Source organism: Pseudophryne corroboree, chromosome 2, assembly GCF_028390025.1.
Source record: "Pseudophryne corroboree isolate aPseCor3 chromosome 2, aPseCor3.hap2, whole genome shotgun sequence".
Taxonomy (NCBI): domain Eukaryota; kingdom Metazoa; phylum Chordata; class Amphibia; order Anura; family Myobatrachidae; genus Pseudophryne; species Pseudophryne corroboree.
In genome coordinates this window covers 117,564,820-117,583,985 of record NC_086445.1, presented here as the reverse complement: position 1 = coordinate 117,583,985, position 19,166 = coordinate 117,564,820, and the positions used below count along the sequence as shown (strand labels likewise).

The window sequence follows — 19,166 nt, the reverse complement described above, 5'->3', positions numbered from 1 at the left end:
CCAGCCGGTGCTGATCCAGTCAGACAACATCACGGCAGTCGCCCATGTGAATCGACAGGGCGGCACAAGAAGCAGGATGGCAATAGCAGAAGCCACAAGAATTCTCCGATGGGCGGAAAATCATGTACTAGCACTGTCAGCAGTGTTCATCCCGGGAGTGGACAACTGGGAAGCAGACTTTCTCAGCAGGCACGACCTCCACCCGGGAGAGTGGGGACTTCATCCAGAAGTCTTCCAAATGATTGTAAATCAGTGGGGTCGTCCACAGGTGGACATGATGGCGTCCCGCCTAAACAAAAAACTAGAGAGGTATTGCGCCAGGTCAAGAGACCCTCAGGCGATAGCTGTGGACGCTCTAGTGACACCGTGGGTGTACCAGTCAGTTTATGTGTTCCCTCCTCTACCTCTCATACCAAAAGTATTGAGAATAATAAGAAAGCGAGGAGTAAACACAATTCTCGTGGTTCCGGATTGGCCAAGAAGAGCGTGGTACCCGGAACTTCAAGAGATGATCTCAAAGGACCCGTGGTCTCTGCCGCTCAGACAAGACCTGCTACAGCAGGGGCCCTGTCTGTTCCAAGACTTACCGCGGCTGCGTTTGACGGCATGGCGGTTGAACGCTGTATCCTGAAGGAAAAGGGCATTCCGGAGGAAGTCATTCCTACGCTTATTAAAGCTAGGAAAGAGGTTACAGCAAATCATTATCACCGCATATGGCGGAAGTATGTTGCATGGTGTGAGGCCGAAAAGGCCCCAACAGAGGAATTTCAACTAGGTCGATTTCTGCATTTCCTGCAAGCAGGAGTTAATATGGGCCTAAAACTGGGCTCCATTAAGGTACAGATCTCGGCTCTGTCGATTTTCTTTCAAAAAGAACTAGCTTCAGTACCTGAAGTTCAGACATTTGTTAAAGGAGTGCTGCATATTCAGCCCCCGTTTGTGCCCCCTGTGGCACCTTGGGATCTCAACGTGGTGTTGAGTTTCTTAAAATCACATTGGTTTGAGCCACTAAAAACCGTGGATCTGAAATATCTCACGTGGAAGGTGGTCATGTTATTGGCCTTGGCTTCTGCCAGGCGAGTATCAGAATTGGCGGCTTTGTCTTGTAAAAGCCCTTATCTGATTTTCCATATGGATAGGGCAGAATTGAGGACTCGTCCCCAGTTTCTCCCTAAGGTGGTGTCAGCGTTTCACCTGAACCAGCCTATTGTGGTGCCTGCGGCTACTAGGGACTTGGAGGACTCCAAGTTGCTAGACGTTGTCAGGGCCCTGAAAATATATGTTTCCAGGACGGCTGGAGTCAGAAAATCTGACTCGCTGTTTATCCTGTATGCACCCAACAAGCTGGGTGCTCCTGCTTCTAAGCAGACTATTGCTCGCTGGATTTGTAGTACAATTCAGCTTGCACATTCTGTGGCAGGCCTGCCACAGCCAAAATCTGTAAATGCCCATTCCACAAGGAAGGTGGGCTCATCTTGGGCGGCTGCCCGAGGGGTCTCGGCTTTACAACTTTGCCGAGCAGCTACTTGGTCAGGGGCAAACACGTTTGCAAAATTCTACAAATTTGATACCCTGGCTGAGGAGGACCTGGAGTTCTCTCATTCGGTGCTGCAGAGTCATCCGCACTCTCCCGCCCGTTTGGGAGCTTTGGTATAATCCCCATGGTCCTTTCGGAGTTCCCAGCATCCACTAGGACGTCAGAGAAAATAAGAATTTACTCACCGGTAATTCTATTTCTCGTAGTCCGTAGTGGATGCTGGGCGCCCATCCCAAGTGCGGTTTATCTGCAATACTTGTACATAGTTATTGTTAACTAAATCGGGTTATTGTTGAGCCATCTGTTGAGAGGCTCAGTTGTTTCATACTGTTAACTGGGTTTCATATCACGAGTTGTACGGTGTGATTGGTGTGGCTGGTATGAGTCTTACCCGGGATTCAAAATCCTTCCTTATTGTGTACGCTCGTCCGGGCACAGTGTCCTAACTGAGGCTTGGAGGAGGGTCATAGTGGGAGGAGCCAGTGCACACCAGGTAGTCCTAAATCTTTCTAGAGTGCCCAGCCTCCTTCGGAGCCCGCTATTCCCCATGGTCCTTTCGGAGTTCCCAGCATCCACTACGGACTACGAGAAATAGAATTACCGGTGAGTAAATTCTTATTTTTTTTTCATTGCTGTACATTAAATGAGTTTTGATTTATCCATGAAGCTCCGATATTAAGAATCTTCATTGGTGGCATCAAATTTGACTTCATTTAAATCTTCTCAAGCCTAATTCTTAAGTTACACCAACGGTCATGTTTTGTGGATTTCTGTCTGTGCACATGTGAGTTAGTTTATTTTGCTGGTTCAGTAATTATCCCACCTTCTTCCACAGGCAGAAATCTACAAAACATGACCTGTTAGTGGTACTTGGGTGTAGTGGTTGAGAACACCTGATTTAAATGATTCAGAAATTACAAGTCTCAATTTGTTTATGTTCACTATGAGGCAGATTAGACTAGCTGCAGTGTTTACTGTGTAGTTAATGCTCCTGGTTTAACGCCCAGCGCTATTCAGTTATTAACCAGTTTCCTCGCACGGTAATCGAGTGGCTAACATACACTAACCCACAGGTTCTGGGTTAAGTGCTCAGAATCTGGGTTGCCCCAGAAGGTGCATTGAACACAGATTTTTTTTTTCTTTCTTTTCTTTGCAGCTCCTAAGTTTGCAAGGACAAATCTGCATTGAGTGTACCCCCTGTGGCTTATTGTGTGGGGTTGTGGCACCAATTAAGTAGCTCATGGCATAACCCTACAGCTACCTACAGCTAATTGAATCTGACCGTATATGCATATTTGTGTATATGTATTTTGTATGCATACGTATGTAAATATGTCGACATAGGTTAAAAACGGTCCCAATTCCTAGCGCAATAATTACAGCTACAATGTGTTGGATAAATGAGTCACCTGCCTCATATACGAACAATACATATAACAAAAGTACCAATAACAAATGCGCTGTAACTTGTAAACAACACAAGGATACAGTTTTGGGCACCATACTATAAAAAAGATATCTTAGAACTCCAAAGGGTCAGAGGCAAGCCACTAAACTGGTTAAGGGGTTAGAGGCACTGGATTATCAGTAAAGACTTAAAAGGTTAGATTTATTTACACTGGAAAAGAGGTGACTGAGAGGGGACATTATGAATATTTATAAATACATTACGGGACAATACAAGGATTTATCAAACTATTTGTTTACCAAATAACACTACATAGGACACGAGGACACCCCCTGAGGTTAAAAGAAAAAAAAATCCATACTTAACGGAGAAAAGGATTCTTCACAGTAAGAGCAGTAAGGATTTGGAATTCTACCAGAGAAGGTAGTAATGGTGGGCTCAATCAATAAGTTTAAAAATGGATTAGATAAATTCCTAGCGGGAAAAAATATCCAGGGATACAGCATTTAATTAACATAAAACAATTATAATATAGGTTGAACTTGATGGACATATGTCTTTTTTCAACCTCAACAACTATATACTTTACATCCAGGTATTATTCTGAACGTCCACCATTTAATTGTCAAAAGGCTCCTCCAGGTACATGAAAAATATAAACAACAATAAAATACAATATAGTGTAGCATTTTCAGTGCAAGTCCATAGAAAACACCAATAGGTGTGATGGAGTAGGAGTATCGTGATTAAAGAAGGTCTCTTCTGACGATTTTTGCGCCCCTTCAAACGCTGGTTAAATACACCACGTGTGACAGAATTCACTGATGCTTACATATGTAAGCCTGCTGTGTAGCATGTAAAGGTACCTTTTCCACTTCTGTACCCTCAATGGCCTGTGGATAGGCACAAATGTGTATGGCTCCAAATAACTAGTAATTAAAAACAATGACATTTATTTCCACACCAACAGGGACATTTCTCATCTTTTCCACATCAGCTTGCATAGGTCGAGATATATCATAGTCACCAATTTCTGGAGAGTGGAATCCTGGGATAATCCCCCACTCCCACTGGCTTTTAGACCTAATGTGGCTGGCAAGGTAGATGTATGTGCTCCCCTGGTTACCTCTTCCACCGATACATGTAGACATCCCTTCTATGTACTGTGCGTGCCCGAATCCGTTGCTCAAAGATGCAGAAAATCAAGCATACAGCCTTAGAATGGGTCATACTGAGCGGCTCTGTAACTTTTAGCGTGACTCTCTGCATTTTCGACAAGTCAGTTGAATTGCTGCCCTGCTTGAGCTTCCCTCAGTCACCTGTAAATGCTGTTACACTATCAGAAGTAGACCTGTCTAGGAGCAACAACTCTGCCGAGATATCCATAGGGCACTTAACTAACCGAATGGAACTGCCAAAGCCCGTAGCACATAAAATAGTCTGTCCTTCGTTTCAGCACTCACTACCAATTCTAAGCTGCCTCTGGAAGCAACATCATAACTGTTATTCATGGGCTCCGTGAATTGGGTTTCCATGGCTGAAATCACCAGTCACAATGCCCGATGTGGTACAGATCGCACTACCATCGGCACAGTGGAAATTAATTCTCCGGAATGACCCAAATGGTCTCATCCCCAGCAACACCATGGGGATGAATTGGAATGCTGAGTGTGAGCAAGGCCTGGTCTACCAACATCGGTTGCCAACTTAACATATTCCCTGCAGCTATGTGTCAAAACCTAGTAGAAAGCCTCACCGGCAGCAAAGAGGGACCTGCTCCATATTATGGGTCATGGTTTTGGAACTAAATTATCAACAATCACATATAGGTGTGAAGTTCAGGTGCTCATATACAGTTGCCAGGGTGGTGTGTATCTTATTTTATTTTGATTTTCTATGCTATTTTGGAATAGCAGGAAGCATCTCGTGCATGCATATATTTTGTCTTTGATTCTTTTTAACTACATGTTTATTTACAGACCAAGGTGTTCAAGTTTCAAGGCCAAGACCAACGGTAATGACTTTGTTTCTTTTGTGTTTTTTATTAACCCTATGCACCCCATGAGTAGCTTTTATTTAGAAAATGTACTTGCTTGTCAATTATTTCTGTGCCATGTGTCATTTGAATACTTTTTCTGTCATAATTTCAGGTTGCAAATTCTTCCTGTTCTACTGCAGCACCAAAAGACATGAAGAATAAGGCTGTTCTGTGCAAGCCCTTGTCAATGACAAAGGCCACGTACTGCAAACCTCACATGCAGACTAAGTCTTGTCAGACAGGTACTATTTTGGTTCACTTCTAAATTCTGTTTTAATCTATGAGTATTTAGAATTAGAGATGACCATGGGGATATAAAACAGTAGGATTTCTCTCTCCGTTGTGAGATGTTACGTTTCATTTCTATAAAATCCTAGCAGTCCTGCACCTTGCACAGGATATATGTAGAGATAGATATATATATATATATATATATATATATATATATATAGATATATATATATATAGATATATAAATGTTTTGCCTCATTGGTGCACTAATAATGAACTAAATTGGAGGAGTGAAGGGGTAGCGTTTTAGGGTTGAGGTTTTTTTGTTTTTCTCTAATATAAATTTTAAGTCCTCATTATTTAAAAAATATCCTTATCAATAGTACAGGTTGAGTATCCCTTATCCAAAATGCTTGGGACCAGAAGTATTATGGATTATTGGATTTTTCCATATTTTGGAATGATTGTATAACATAATGATCATAGCGATGGTACCTAAGTCTAAGCACAGAATGCATTTATGTTTCATGTGCACATTATACACACAGCCTGAAGGTCATTTTAGCCAATATTTTTTATAACTTTGTGCATTAAACAAAGTGTGTGTACATTCATACAAATCATTTATGTTTCATATACACCTTATACACACAGCCTCAAGGTCATTTAATACAGTATTTTTAATAACTTTGTGTATTAAACAAAGTTTGTGTACATTGAGCAACCAGAAAACAAAGGTTTCACTATCTCAGTCTCACTCAAAAAAGGTCCGTATTTCGGAATATTTGGATATGGGATACTCAACCTGTACTTTGTTTCTTTGATGGTGCTAATAAGTTTGTTTGCAGAGCTCAGTGAACAGTCCCATTATTTTTATCTTCTGAACCCTTTTCTCCTCCCAGAGCTCTCTTAATCTAATTAAGTGGTCCAATCCTATAAACTGGATCAGGGCGTGTGAGATCATTTGGATGTGATCATGATCAAAAGGGATGGTGCAGGCAATAGGGGTAGACACAGCTCTCAAAGCTTTCTCATAACCTGCCCTTAAAACCTGATACTCCCCTGCATATGCCTTTCCCCTTGATAAATAGGTACAGTTAAGCACAGAAAATATTGAAGGTTAATTTCCCAATTTTAATTGATGTTAGAGTGTTAAGCTGGCAGTACACTAGACTTTCATCCAACTAGTTGGTTGGCTGGAATGAAAATCTGGTAATGTATGGGAGCAAATGACAATCAGCAATTTGCTCCTAACGACTGGAAAACAGATGAAATCTTATTCAGACAAGTTGGCTAAATCTGTTTGATTTAAAACAATTTATCTGAGCGACAGTTTTTGTCCTCTTGCAGAGGTTTGGGAACAAATGTCTGGTTATCATTTGCTCCTGTACATTGCCACCAGATTTTCATACATACCAACCAACCAACCAGTGGGATGAAAGTTGGTCTAGTGTATGGCTAGCTTTTAAACGGTGTCCATTCTGCTAGACTGCACCATATCTAGAAAGCAGTTAGACGTCCTCATACCACAGTACTTGCCAGCGCAACAAGACACTCGGTAGGGGGGTGGGGATTCAGTTGTTTGAAAAGACATTTAATAGGAAAAAACAGACACACAACCGAATTTTCAAACAATTGAATTCCCCCCTCTGAGTTGTAGTGTACCGTATACTTTAAAAAAAAGTGTTATATATTTATCGCAGAAGCAGCGGAAAGCCACTGACAGCATAATAGAGATGCTAGCCTGCAACTTTAACTGCTTAGGAACTAGCTTAACATATATACAAAGTCGCAGAATATGCACAATGGAACATGGGGTGAGGAAAAAGCAGCGGGCGCTTGCATCAGAGCCTTTTTCCACAGATTCAGACTCCGTCACACATATTGCAGTATAAACTGGCAATGTAGTTTTGTCATTCCCATTTGTTTTATATATGCAAATAAGATCCACATTTTCAATGAGAACGATGTGCTGCTGACTTGCCCAGAACCTGGTGATAAGAGGGGCTATTTGGTGCTGCTAAATACATTCGTAACTCCATGTCTACTTCTTTGTGTCAAAGTATGCGTACAAGTATATTCAAATGGCGCACTAATTTGTATCAAAGTTTCCTTACCTTTTAAGTTAAGAAATTTATTGCTGCATTTCATTGCCAATGTTTCTGCAATCCTGGTGGGCATCTTCAATATCAGATTGTAATCGGTAATCCTTCTTGCGCCATACACAATGACATTTGTTGTTTGGTTAGACTAAACCAATTGCCTAGCAACATTGCAGCATAAATCCATTCTGTTTTATACTATGATTTGAAAATTTGTAACAGTTTGTCAATTTTTTTCTTCTTAGAAGAAGATTTGAATACAAAATACGTTCCAGTGCCTATCCCTGTACCTGTATATGTGCCGGTGCCTATGAATCTCTACAGTCAGAAAGTACCGGCTCTCACTGCGTTACCTTTCCCAGTAAGTAAAAGGATAGAGCATTCTTCAGTTGCATGAAGATTTGAATGGGCATTTTACGTTTGAAAATGTTGGACTTCATGAAATGTACAAGGGGACATCCATTATATGGTCTGTTACTAACTCCTATAACTACCACACTTCTTTTCTTCCTCGATCTGTTGCTAAGCTTTACTTGCCATTCCCCTACAAAGGATAAAACCCAAACTGTTTTGAACAGAAGACTGGGGTCCAGCCTTCTATCAGAAATATCCAAGCGTCACAAAGAAAATGATTTCCTATTACCCATGCCCTAAAAAAAATAATAATTGTATTCTGGAAGCTTGATAACAGTATCTACACATCCTTTCTCAGCAAATGGGTTTTCTGGGTAATATAATTGTTTTACTGGAGTAATAACGTTGACTATTTCTCTATCAACCTGTTAGGAGACACTGGAAGTATGGGGTATGGAGAGCTGAGGCAGGACTTGGCCACTTCAAGAATCTGAACCTACTCTGCTAAGAATTCAGGAGCAGGGTACTTTGCCATGGTGCTGCCTGTGGCAGCATAAGAATTTCCTAGTAATTTGGATGTTAGTTGTTCTGTTTTCTTGTATGTTGCTAGGGCTAATAGGGTGCTGCCACCTACTTTCTGTGGGACTGACTTTGATGAGTCAGCATGTCGCTACCGCTGCAGGGAGTGTACATGGATCTGTACCGCCATCATACTGAACATACTGGGCACAAAACGTGCACCAGCGGCACAGCGAAGGTAATTAAATACTTTCCCCATGTTGGGAGAGGTGATTTTGCAGTCCGTACCTGTAACAAGGATATGCAGATAGTGCAGAGCCTACAGTGTCAGGAATGGGGGCAGGTGAAGGCATTGTAGGCTAATAGGGGGAAATTCTTTTGGACAGTTGACAAGTTAGTGCTGCGGCAGCTGAGTCAATCTCCTATCCGTTTGAACCTCCATTCTGTTTGTCACGCTGATTTTCACACAGGAAAGCCTGTCTATGCTGTAACACTGAGTGGCCGTGTAAGCAGCTATATGTGTTTAAATCTGTAAAAATGTGACCTTGCAGTACAGAAGTAAGAGGGCCGCACCGCCATTCTGGTCGCACCCGATTGACCTAGTTTGGCTTGGTTTGCCGACCTTCTTGGCATGTCCATCACTTTCCCGTGGCATCTCCCTCTTTGGTCAGACCTTCTATCTCGGGGTCCATGTCTTCCCCCGGACCTCGACTATGCGCCTTGATGGGGTGGCTCTTGAGAATAGTTTTTCTGCAACTCATTTATACTTTACGGAGGGTTAGTAAAACTTCCTCTGCTAGGGTTTATCACAGAGTCTAGCAAACTTGCTACTAATGGTGTTCGGTCTGAGGTTTAAATCTTCGAGTGTTTGTTCCTGTCCTTTTTACAGACCAGTTTGGACTTGGGCCTAAAACCTTCCTCCCTTAAGGTTTAGGTCTCCACACTTTTCTTTTTCACAAACAAATCGCTTTGTTGTCCCTTTAGTTGCCCAGTGGAATCTGGTTTTGGTGTTGACGGCCCTTCAGGTTTTCCCTTTTCGGACACGGTGTACCTACTTTGGCTTACCTCAAAAACAGTCTTCTTGCAGGTGTCCTGGAAGATGTCTGGTTTGAATGCGTTGTCCCATCAAAGTTACGCGGAAGATACACACCTTGGCTACCTTCCACATGTTGTGTCGTGTTTCCCCATTAGTCAGGAAATTGTGGTACCTTCTTTTTCTTTACCTGACCCTTCCCCACAGTTGGCCTTCCTGAACGTGGTTCTGACCCTTAGTATTTACATTGATAGGACATTGGATATCTACACATCTGACTTCCTCCTGTCCTCTACAATTCAACAAACAGGTCTACCTTTTAGGTGCCCAACGTCCTTGGCCTTGTTGTGTGCACTTTACACCATGTCTGTGGGGACTTCATGGGCAGCTCAACGTGGCACCTATGCTTAGCAGCTTTGGAGAGTGGCCACATTGTCTCCTCTCCATATTTGTATCAAGTTCTATTGCTTCGATGCCTTTGCCTCCTCAGATGCTTGCAAGTTCAATATTTTGCATTCAAAGATGCACAGCAATTCACTGTACCCTGCTGCAATTCTAGTGGATTCAGACGAAAGGATGGGAAGATCTGAATTTTGTGCAAGCATTGTATCCTCTTCCCGACTTCACTTTGTGGGAGACTTTTTATGGTTTTGTAGCTTAATGAATAACAGATGCCCAGAAGGTATAGGAATATAAAGTTGGAGTAGATGAGGTTCTTAGCAGACTCTTAAAGTGCCCAAACTTTGCCCTGCGCCCTTTATAGCCATGGTTCCAGTGTTCCACAATGGTTTTAGAGAATAAGATTTAATGGAAGTACACAAATCCTGTTTCACATTAATGACCCGTGTTTTCATTTGACCTTCTTTATCTGTATTTAGTCATCTAATATTAGTTGTTTATCCCAGGTTCCAGTTCCAGTTTTTGTGCCATCTCCTTTGGACAAAATAAAAGACTTGAATGAAGTGTTTTGTGAGGGAGACTTATTAAAAGAAGATGTGGAATTGAAGGCAGAAGATGTAGAATTAAAGGAGGAGGAAGATGATCATGATGATGACGATGATGATTTAAAGATTACACTACCAAAACAGGAAGCATTAGAGGAATCCATGCCTCTGAAAAGAGAATTGGTGGACGAGAAAATAGAGGATGATGATCAGTTGGACAGCAAAGTATTAGAGGAAGGAAGAAGAGTGGCAGGAGAAGACTTAATGAAAGTAATAAAGGATGAAAAAATAAAAGAAGACTCCTCATTGATAGGAGACTTAAATGAGGAAAATGACCCAGAAGTGGTAGTAAAAGAGGATACTTTTCTGAAAGAAAGTCCTCTCCTTCCTGTACCTGCTGTGCTGGACGTGACAGAACCATTTGCTGAGGAGAATGCAGTATGTGACACTCTCGCTGGTATGTGGCATTGATTCCTACCCCCCTCGAAAGCATTTCAATTAATACTTTGTTGATTTATTTTAGACTGCACTTTTTATTTTGCAGATGAAGATGATCTAAAAATGGAGGACTATAAAATCTGCAGTGCAGAAAGTCCACCAGAGCTGCTAGATATACCGTACGAGCCAGAACTGGATATTGAAATTGATTTTCCCAGAGGTAAATTTATATTGTGACTTCAATGTTCTTGCATCCCTATTTATCATTAAAGAAACAATGTGCACTTTCAATGTGGCTTGTTAAGTTTTGCGGCTCCTCATGGTTACAAGACGTTTGGTAACTGCTCTTATCCAATTACTAATGTCATCGGGTGAGCTAAATTACGCTGTAAGTATAGATTAGCATTTTACACCATTTGTGTCACAGCTCAGTAATGCAGAAGTTTTGGTGTGCGGAGCTGGCCATGTACTATTCACTTTATCCAATTACAACCTATAATGAGGGTCTTCTTCCTTGTTAATGAGCAGTGGAAGTATAGCTACTGCATAAAGTCCTGATATATTGTTCCATCATTATGATAAAAGTTATAAGACATTGTAATGACTAATAAGCGGTATGATCTTTGTAAATATCTGCCCTAGATTAGAAATCTGACTCGTGTACCGAAATTAGGCATGTCTTGATAATTACATAAAGACAATCACATATGTACAGTATATAAGAGTTCGGTATGCTGTCCAGGTGGTTGGGATGCCGGCGGTCACATGACTGACACGGCAACCCAATATTGAACATTCGGACGGCGGAGGGGATAAGTATTTTTACCCCACAACTCTATCCTAACCCACCGGATAACCCGCCCCTATACTAACCCACCGTATGTAGGGTTGCTGTAATATTCCTATAACCAGGACCACATGAATTACACAGGTTCTGTGGCTGGGAAAGTCTGTTTTTAATACGCCGCAGGACTTATATAATATATAATATACGCCACTGGACTTATACAATATATATATATATATATATATATATATATCCAATTCGGTCGGCACTCAATCAACACACAGTCTAGCTTCCCCCGGTGCCTGAATCCTCTGGGCGCGTCTGGGAAGGAGAGGATGGCGTGGACGGGCAGCTGAGGTACTTAATGTGGTGAGTTATACTGAGTTTGTTTTATTCTGGTGTTGTCTGGAAGAAGGGGCTGGTGCTCCGAAACGTTACAATATATACCAGTCTTTTGGATATGATATACCCTGCGAGTGCCGTTTATTTCCACCTTTGGATACAGATATATATATATATATATATATATATATATATATATATATATATATAATTGTATTGATATATAATGTCAAAAATACAGCAGGGTAGACTGTATACTGATGTAAATATTGCCTTCTGTTATAGGCTATGGAGGCATCCTTTTAAATGTAGGGCTACAAAAGTGCAGTTGCATCTGTCCTTTGACAGCTAGCTGTGCTGCCCTAAATTAAGCAGGCGAATAGGCATAAATTGTAATGTTGCTAGTTGCGTAATAAAGGAAGCCAGGTAAATCTTAATAGTGCCTATGTTTTAGGGTTATGGAAGTTTTATCCTGATCATGCTTTAGATAAGCCATAGAGCTCACTTTGTCTTGAATTTCCTTGAATCGACATAAACGTAATAGCTTTTTATGCGGTTTTCAAAAAGCGCGCTTGCACAGCTAAAATACACTACCCCAGTGGGCGGCGACTATCTGATTGCAGGGCTGCAAAAATTGCTGCCTAGCGTTCAGGTCTGAATTAGGCCCCTAGAACAGTATAGAATTGTATTTGTAAACAGCACAGTAATGTGGGTGATTAGATACAAATCACAGAATTATATCTGGCTTGTATAAAAGCGAATTGATTGGTTGCTGTGGACAACTTTTCTACCTGTCCTGTTAAGAAGGTTTTGATAAATATTGTGGTTGCTGTAGCAACGCACCATTGGTAGAATTGTGCGTGTAATTTTATGTCCCATTTCACATTAGTACATATGTATAAAGGAGAATATTCTGTAATAGTAGTTGCCATTATGTTGTAAGGGATGGTATCTGACTTGTCCATGACACTTGATTGTTCATTGTGAAACTGCCAATCTAATGAAATCATTCTCATTGCAGCTGCTGAAGAACTTGATACAGAGAGTGAGTTTCTTTTGCCTCCTGTATTTGGAGAGGAGTATGAAGAACAGCCTAAACCCAAACCTTTTAAAAAGGTATTGTTACTGCTTGGCTTTATCCAGATGTCTGCTGTTTATGTTCTCTATATGTACAAAGGATTCTAGTACTCTAGTTGCCTTGATTAATCTTTCTTGATATCCAAGAAATATAAAACCAGGGACAATAGTCAGAGTTTCATATACTCCTGAGGCCATTGTGTCTGTCCCATGCTGGGCCTATACATATGAATTCTGTTTTGTTGTAAATGGTCTGATCATACAGTATATGGTACAATGCTTTCTCCACCTTAAATATTATGGATTATAGAAGTCAGCATAATATTACCATATTTGTGGAAATATTACACAGGAATAAATGTTAGGTGTAAAGTTGATCAAAATTAGTTTAGTTTGACATGTAGCAAACATGACACTGATGGAGTGCTATCGCTATTACCCAACACAAGTATAATGTAAGAAATAACAAGTTCTGTATAGATATGTACATTAACTGACAACTACGTGCTACTACACCTGTATTTCCCCACCATTATATTACTCCTGTTTTCTTTTTTTCACCTTTTCTACAAGTTTTTCATAAGTTACAGCAATATTGCAAAACATGTTACATAAATTAGAAGATCTGTTAAGTTACAAAATGCGATGCCCCCAACTCACTTCCATCGCTCCATTTCTTTCCTATTCCTTTTCATCTTTCATCTCCGTCCCTCTCCTTCCATCTTTCATCTGTCACCCAATGCCCAACCTGCTTCATAAACAAAAACAAAACTCTCATCTCTACCTCATCCCCCCCCCCCCCAAATACCTCTCTTTCACCTGTTGCCCTCCCACAGCCAACCCCCTCCCTAACTTTATCATCCCTGTTCCCCTACTCCCCCTAAGTGGCACTCATGGTACAGCACTGGCTGGGGGAGAAGTGATGCTGTGTATGGCAGACATCTGCCAGTGAGAGCTGAGAGGCAGAGCTGTATGGCGTATGCCTTACAGCTTTTATAATAGATTTTGGGTATTATAAAAAGAATATGCATTATACACTTGAGTTTTAATATTTTGTGTTGCACAATATGTATGTCTTGTATGATAAGTTTTTGTTACATTTACCCGACATGTTTGCAGGGAATGAAGAGGAAGGCGCTTTCTGATTACCAGTCTCCCAATGAGAACTCTGAGTGCGTCTTTCCTCTGAAGTATTCCTATGGCATCAATGCTTGGAGGCACTGGGTGAAAACACATACAGCTCAAGAAGACCCACCCGCAGGAGTTGACCTTGGCGAATGTAAGTGTTCATTCTACACCTTCTGATTGCTGCGTTGCTAGAGCTGACCTTATGATTTGCTCTCTGAATGTAAATATTGTGTGTTTAGTATTTAATAAACTTGGTGGTTTACCATTCCCTGTTCCCCACAAGACACTGTACATCATGGATGAACCAGGGATTTCCATCAGTGGTTGGTGGAGTCATTAATCATATGGGAAAGATTTCTCAAAGCTTGGAGAGAGAGAAATCCGCTGCTAACTCATTTTACAGTCTGTGTTTCTCTTTCATCCACTAGGGGACACTGGAACAGTCTTATACAATAGGGGTGTGAACCTTGCAACCGGAGGTGTGGCACAATCTAAAATTAGAATTGTCTGCACAGCCGGCTCCTCCCCCTTCACAGCCCTCCTCCCTCAGTTTGAAAAATTGTGCTAGGAGGAAAGAAGCACAATATGGGAGCTCTGCTCCATAAAGAAATGTATTTATATTTTTTGTTTTGTCATTTATGACCGGCCCAATCCCTCCTAACTAAAAGGAGGGTGCAGGTTTTTTCTTTAAAAGGAAGATGGTGCCCAATCCCTCCTAAATGAAAGGAGGGTGCAGGCGTTACTACATGAAGACAAATTCAACCCAATAAAAGGGGGACAAATGTTTTCAGAATAGAGAGAGACAAGGATCCCAACTAAAGGGATCTACATCTCTCTCTCCAGGAAAATCCGAAACATCAGAGCAACTGTGAGTACTGGTTGTAGTGTCACCTCTCCATTTGACACTGGTGGCCGGGCAGACCCGCTCTCCCTCCCTCCACCTACTTTGTAAGCACTGCATTCACTGGCTCCGTGTCTCCGCGGCTGACACCTGTAGCGCCTCTGCACTCCCTGAGCCACTAGGTTATAACAGCGGCAGAGTCCTTCCAAGCCCTCCCCCACACCGGGTTTGTAATTCTGCATTCGCGGCTGACAGCCGCAGCATCTCCCGCTCCCCCCGCCGCTGGCTCCGTGTTTCCGCGGCTAACAGCCGCAGCGTCCCTGCACTCCCTGAACCGCTGTTACTTAATAGCAACAGCGCCTATGCTAGTGGGAGACCTGAGCCGCTCTTACATAGTACACGGCTCCTATCACAGCACCAGACAGTAGCGAGGGAAGCGGCAGGGGGACCCGGCGCGCGGGGGAAATGTAAAAGTTTAAAATAAACTAGTTAGGAGGGCTGCCTAATATAAGGGAGCTGGAGCGCTGACTGAGGCGCTAGGGGAACATTAATAAAGTTTCAAAAATAATCAGTGGCGGCCATCTTTAGGATACAAGAGGCGCCAAGATGCTGTTCAGGGGAAACTATACGCCCCCTAGAGTGGAGCCATAAGTCCTGACCAGTTAGAACAGGGGGAGGTGTTTTAGTGTAGAGTATACTCCCTCTGCTGGTTGCTTGTAGATCTCTGATGCAGAGGATTTTCCATGTGTTATTAAACATAGTAGATGTACGCTTTATATTTTCAAAAGGACATCTAATACAAAGATCCTGTGAAAATAAAGGGAACGCCTGGATATCAACCCCGACCTCAGAACTGAATCACAGTGAGGCGTTGCGAGGGTTGCAAGAGGCTGTTGTTTAGAAGAATATATTTATTTTAAATTTTTTTTTTTTTGGTATTTTTTATCAGTGAATCCAGCCAGGTGAATCCAGTGTACATTTGTTCCCGTCATCCGCTACGGTATTCCGTTGTTTATTATAAAGAATGTATTCTGTGGGGGTGCATTTTCATCATCACATGCACAAGCCAAGAATACTAGGACTTATTACCAGCACGGTAACTCCAGTGTACATCTACTTATATATTTATATACGCATAATGCCTCCAACAGATGCTCCTGACAGGTCTGCGGAGGAGGGAGCATCAGATATGGTCACCCAATTAACTTCTATCTGTGTCAACAGGTGGTGGTCTGGTGGTGTTGGTAGAAGGAGTATTTATATTAATTATATATTTTCTTCTAGAAAGAAAGATTTTCAGCTATTTGAAAATACTCTTCAGAGCTCCAAATATGTCTACGGCCTTTTTCCTTCTATGCTAATAGGTGAAAGTCCGGCTGAGTGGTATGTACATATTTATCTAAGGTAAATGGTTGCTCAAATAAATGGGCACTAAGGTCAACAACCCTGGGGTGTGCGACTGTTGATAACGGGCACACTACCAGGGGACAGTGTCGTGTCAAGGTTCGGAAGGCATAACCTGACATATATTTCAACAATTGAGTATGGGCTGCAAACCCATCCGAAATAGGGAGAAATTCATAGTTAAAATTTCTCCATCCACAAGAGTATAACATAATGACCTAAAACGGAAATGTGATCCCTGATGCTGACTCTCGAAACGGTGGCGAACCGTTAGAGGCGTAACTACCTAGAAGTGATCATTACATACTTCCAAATTCCCAAATCAAAATTTTGACTAGCGGGGCATATCCGAGAGTTAACCACATGTTTTATCAGGCTGCTGTGGAAGTTAGCTTCCAGATCTCAACTATATCTCTCAAAGTTTTCTGTGACGACAGAATCTCGGATCCCACAGAGGCTCACCCCTGCCTAGTCTGTTAAAGAACATTCTTACTTATTACAGTCCCACTGCAAAACAGGGGTCACATGTAGGTTGGAATTGACAGGGAAGTCCAAACCTCTAGTGGCAAGACCATCTCAAACGGACATGGGCGGTTCTTGTGTCATTAAAGAGCCGTTACCGGGTTGGAGGGCTATTTTCCTGGGAGGAACAGCCTCCTTGGTCCAATAAATTTACAGATGGTAATCAATTTGAAGTGTTTGACCCAGTTTCTACCGGCCTAAAGATTCAAGAGGCATCAATCCGACCGGTCACTGCAGGCCTAGACCCGGGGAAGTTCATAGTGTCTTGGGACATAAGGGATACATTCCTTCATAACCCGATTTGGACTCCTCATCGAGCATACTTTGAATTCATACTGGTCAAAGATCAGTACCAGTTGGGACCTTACCATTCCGTATATCATCAGCCACAAAAATTTTATACAAAGATAAGGGTCACCAGTTTGAGACTGTTAAGGGTGACGATCATGCCTTATATTAATGATCTGCTGATCTAGGCCACCTTCCAGGAACAGCTGATCGAAGAGAACGACTCCTCAAATTCTCACGCATCTTCTGCCTACCTGGTATTATAGAACTAGACCAATAGGCAGTAGCCGTTACTCTGGTCCATTATCCAACTAGTTTGGTTCTCAGTCTCGTACCGGGGGAGTCTCGGGTAACAGACTATTCCCAATAGCCACTAATCGGGTCTCTACACAGACTTACCGTGGACCTCCTATGTGGGGTAAGGGTTGGAAAGGTCTAGAGAGACCGGGTCCGAGACTTGAGAATTTTATATCAACAGGGTTTCTCTCCCTATATTGAATATAGATGTTGACAATGCCTAAGCTGTCATTCCGTTCTAAGGCGTAGACATTACTGACGACAATTTGGAAATTGATACGCATAGCCCTACTCGAAAGGAGAAATGGGGTTCTTTTCGAATCCTTTTTTGTCATGCCCACAGACGGTCACACTCAACATGGGTGAATTGTGATTCCAGAAATCCAACCGGATGCCAATTCAAGGGATTCCATTTCCAGGTCTCCTCTTCGACACTGTAAAATTGAGGATAGTCCTACTAGAGACATACAGAGGCTGGTGACTCAGGTACTACAGGCACAGACGGTTTCTCTACACCTCGGTGTACATCTATTCGGCATTTGGGATTGGAGGTTCCTCACAACGGATTCCAGTCTCAGAGGTTGGAGTGCCGTCCTCGAGGAAAGACGGACATCACGATAGAACAGTATACCCGTAAACATTCTTGAGCGGAGTGCAGTTACAATACAACTTCTCTTAGCCGAAGACCTAGTAATGGGCCAACACGTGATGATGCAGTTGGAGAATATCGCTAGGACATTATGCATAGACCGTCAAGTAGGGGCAAGATAACATTAAAAGTTCGTCCTTTTCGGTGTAGTTCATTCCAAGACTGGAAAACTGGGAAGCAAATTATCTCAGTCACCAGGACATGCATACAGGAATGGAGATGGTGGTAAGGAGATGGGGCCGACCTCAAGTAGACCTGATGGCTTTAAAAAAAAAAAAAAAAAAAAAAAAAGAGAGATTCAGCTGTCCAGGTAGTGGCAAGCACGAGAGATACAGCAGCGAACGGAGTGGACGCATTGACACTTCCTTGGTCTTACAGAAGTGTTTAATTTTACCGCCGTTTCCTCTCATACCCTGGGTACTAAAGAAGGCAAAACGGAACAGTGTGTGGGCAATTCTCATTGCACCAGCCTGGTCCCACAGAAATAGGCACTCGAACTTGAGTGGGCTCGTTGCGAAAGATCCCTAGTGGCCACCTTTCAGAGAGACTGCCTGTGATCACGGGCAGTTCCGCCTCCCAGACCTGAACAGGTTTTGTTTGACTGTGTGGCTACTCAGACCAGGATCGTGAGAAGGAGAGGGATACCATAGGCGGCTATTCATACAATGAAAGCGGCTAGAAAGCCGGTCACGGCCATGCACTACTAAAGAATATGGAAGAAAACATGGACTAGTGTCTGGAACGGAGGTTGGATTCCAGGAGCTTCCACCTGTCTAGGTTTTTACGTTTTCTCCAGGCCGTTTTACATATAAGCCTAAGTGTAGTCTCCTTGAAGGTACAGATTTTGTCTCTCTCCATCCTCTGTCAGCAGCGCTTAGCATCCTTACAGGCAGTTCAGACTTTCTTATCGGGAAGTTCTGAGGATACAACCTCCTTTTCCGTCCTCCCACAGAGTCGTGGGACCTAAAGTTGATGTTGAAATATTTAAATTCAACTACCTTTGAGCCTTTAGAGAGAGCAGGCTTGAAATATATCTCCAGGAAAGTCACGCTGGTCCTTACCTTAGTTTCGACCTGATGGGTCTCTGATTGGGGAGTCTTATTGTGTAAGAGTCCTTTTTTTCTAATTTTCCAGGAAAGTAGGGCAGTCCTCCGTACGGAGGCAGAGATTCTCCCAAGTGTATTTTCTGGGTTTCACGTAAACCAGCCAATTATAGTTGTCTTTTCA

At 42.4% G+C, this 19,166-nt stretch overlaps 1 protein-coding gene across 5 annotated transcripts in view; it reads left to right on the top strand.

The window, feature by feature from the left end:
• Positions 1–19,166, top strand: part of ZMYM2 (zinc finger MYM-type containing 2) — a 234,337-nt gene that overhangs the window by 183,433 nt on the left and 31,738 nt on the right. For all 5 annotated transcript variants that reach the window (XM_063951650.1, XM_063951649.1, XM_063951651.1 and 2 more), the window contains exons 12-18: positions 4,925–4,959; positions 5,096–5,225; positions 7,562–7,677; positions 10,128–10,623; positions 10,711–10,824; positions 12,755–12,849; positions 13,930–14,089. In XM_063951650.1, coding sequence (XP_063807720.1) covers positions 4,925–4,959; positions 5,096–5,225; positions 7,562–7,677; positions 10,128–10,623; positions 10,711–10,824; positions 12,755–12,849; positions 13,930–14,089 — 1,146 coding nt within the window. The remainder of the gene's footprint in view (positions 1–4,924; positions 4,960–5,095; positions 5,226–7,561; positions 7,678–10,127; positions 10,624–10,710; positions 10,825–12,754; positions 12,850–13,929; positions 14,090–19,166) is intronic.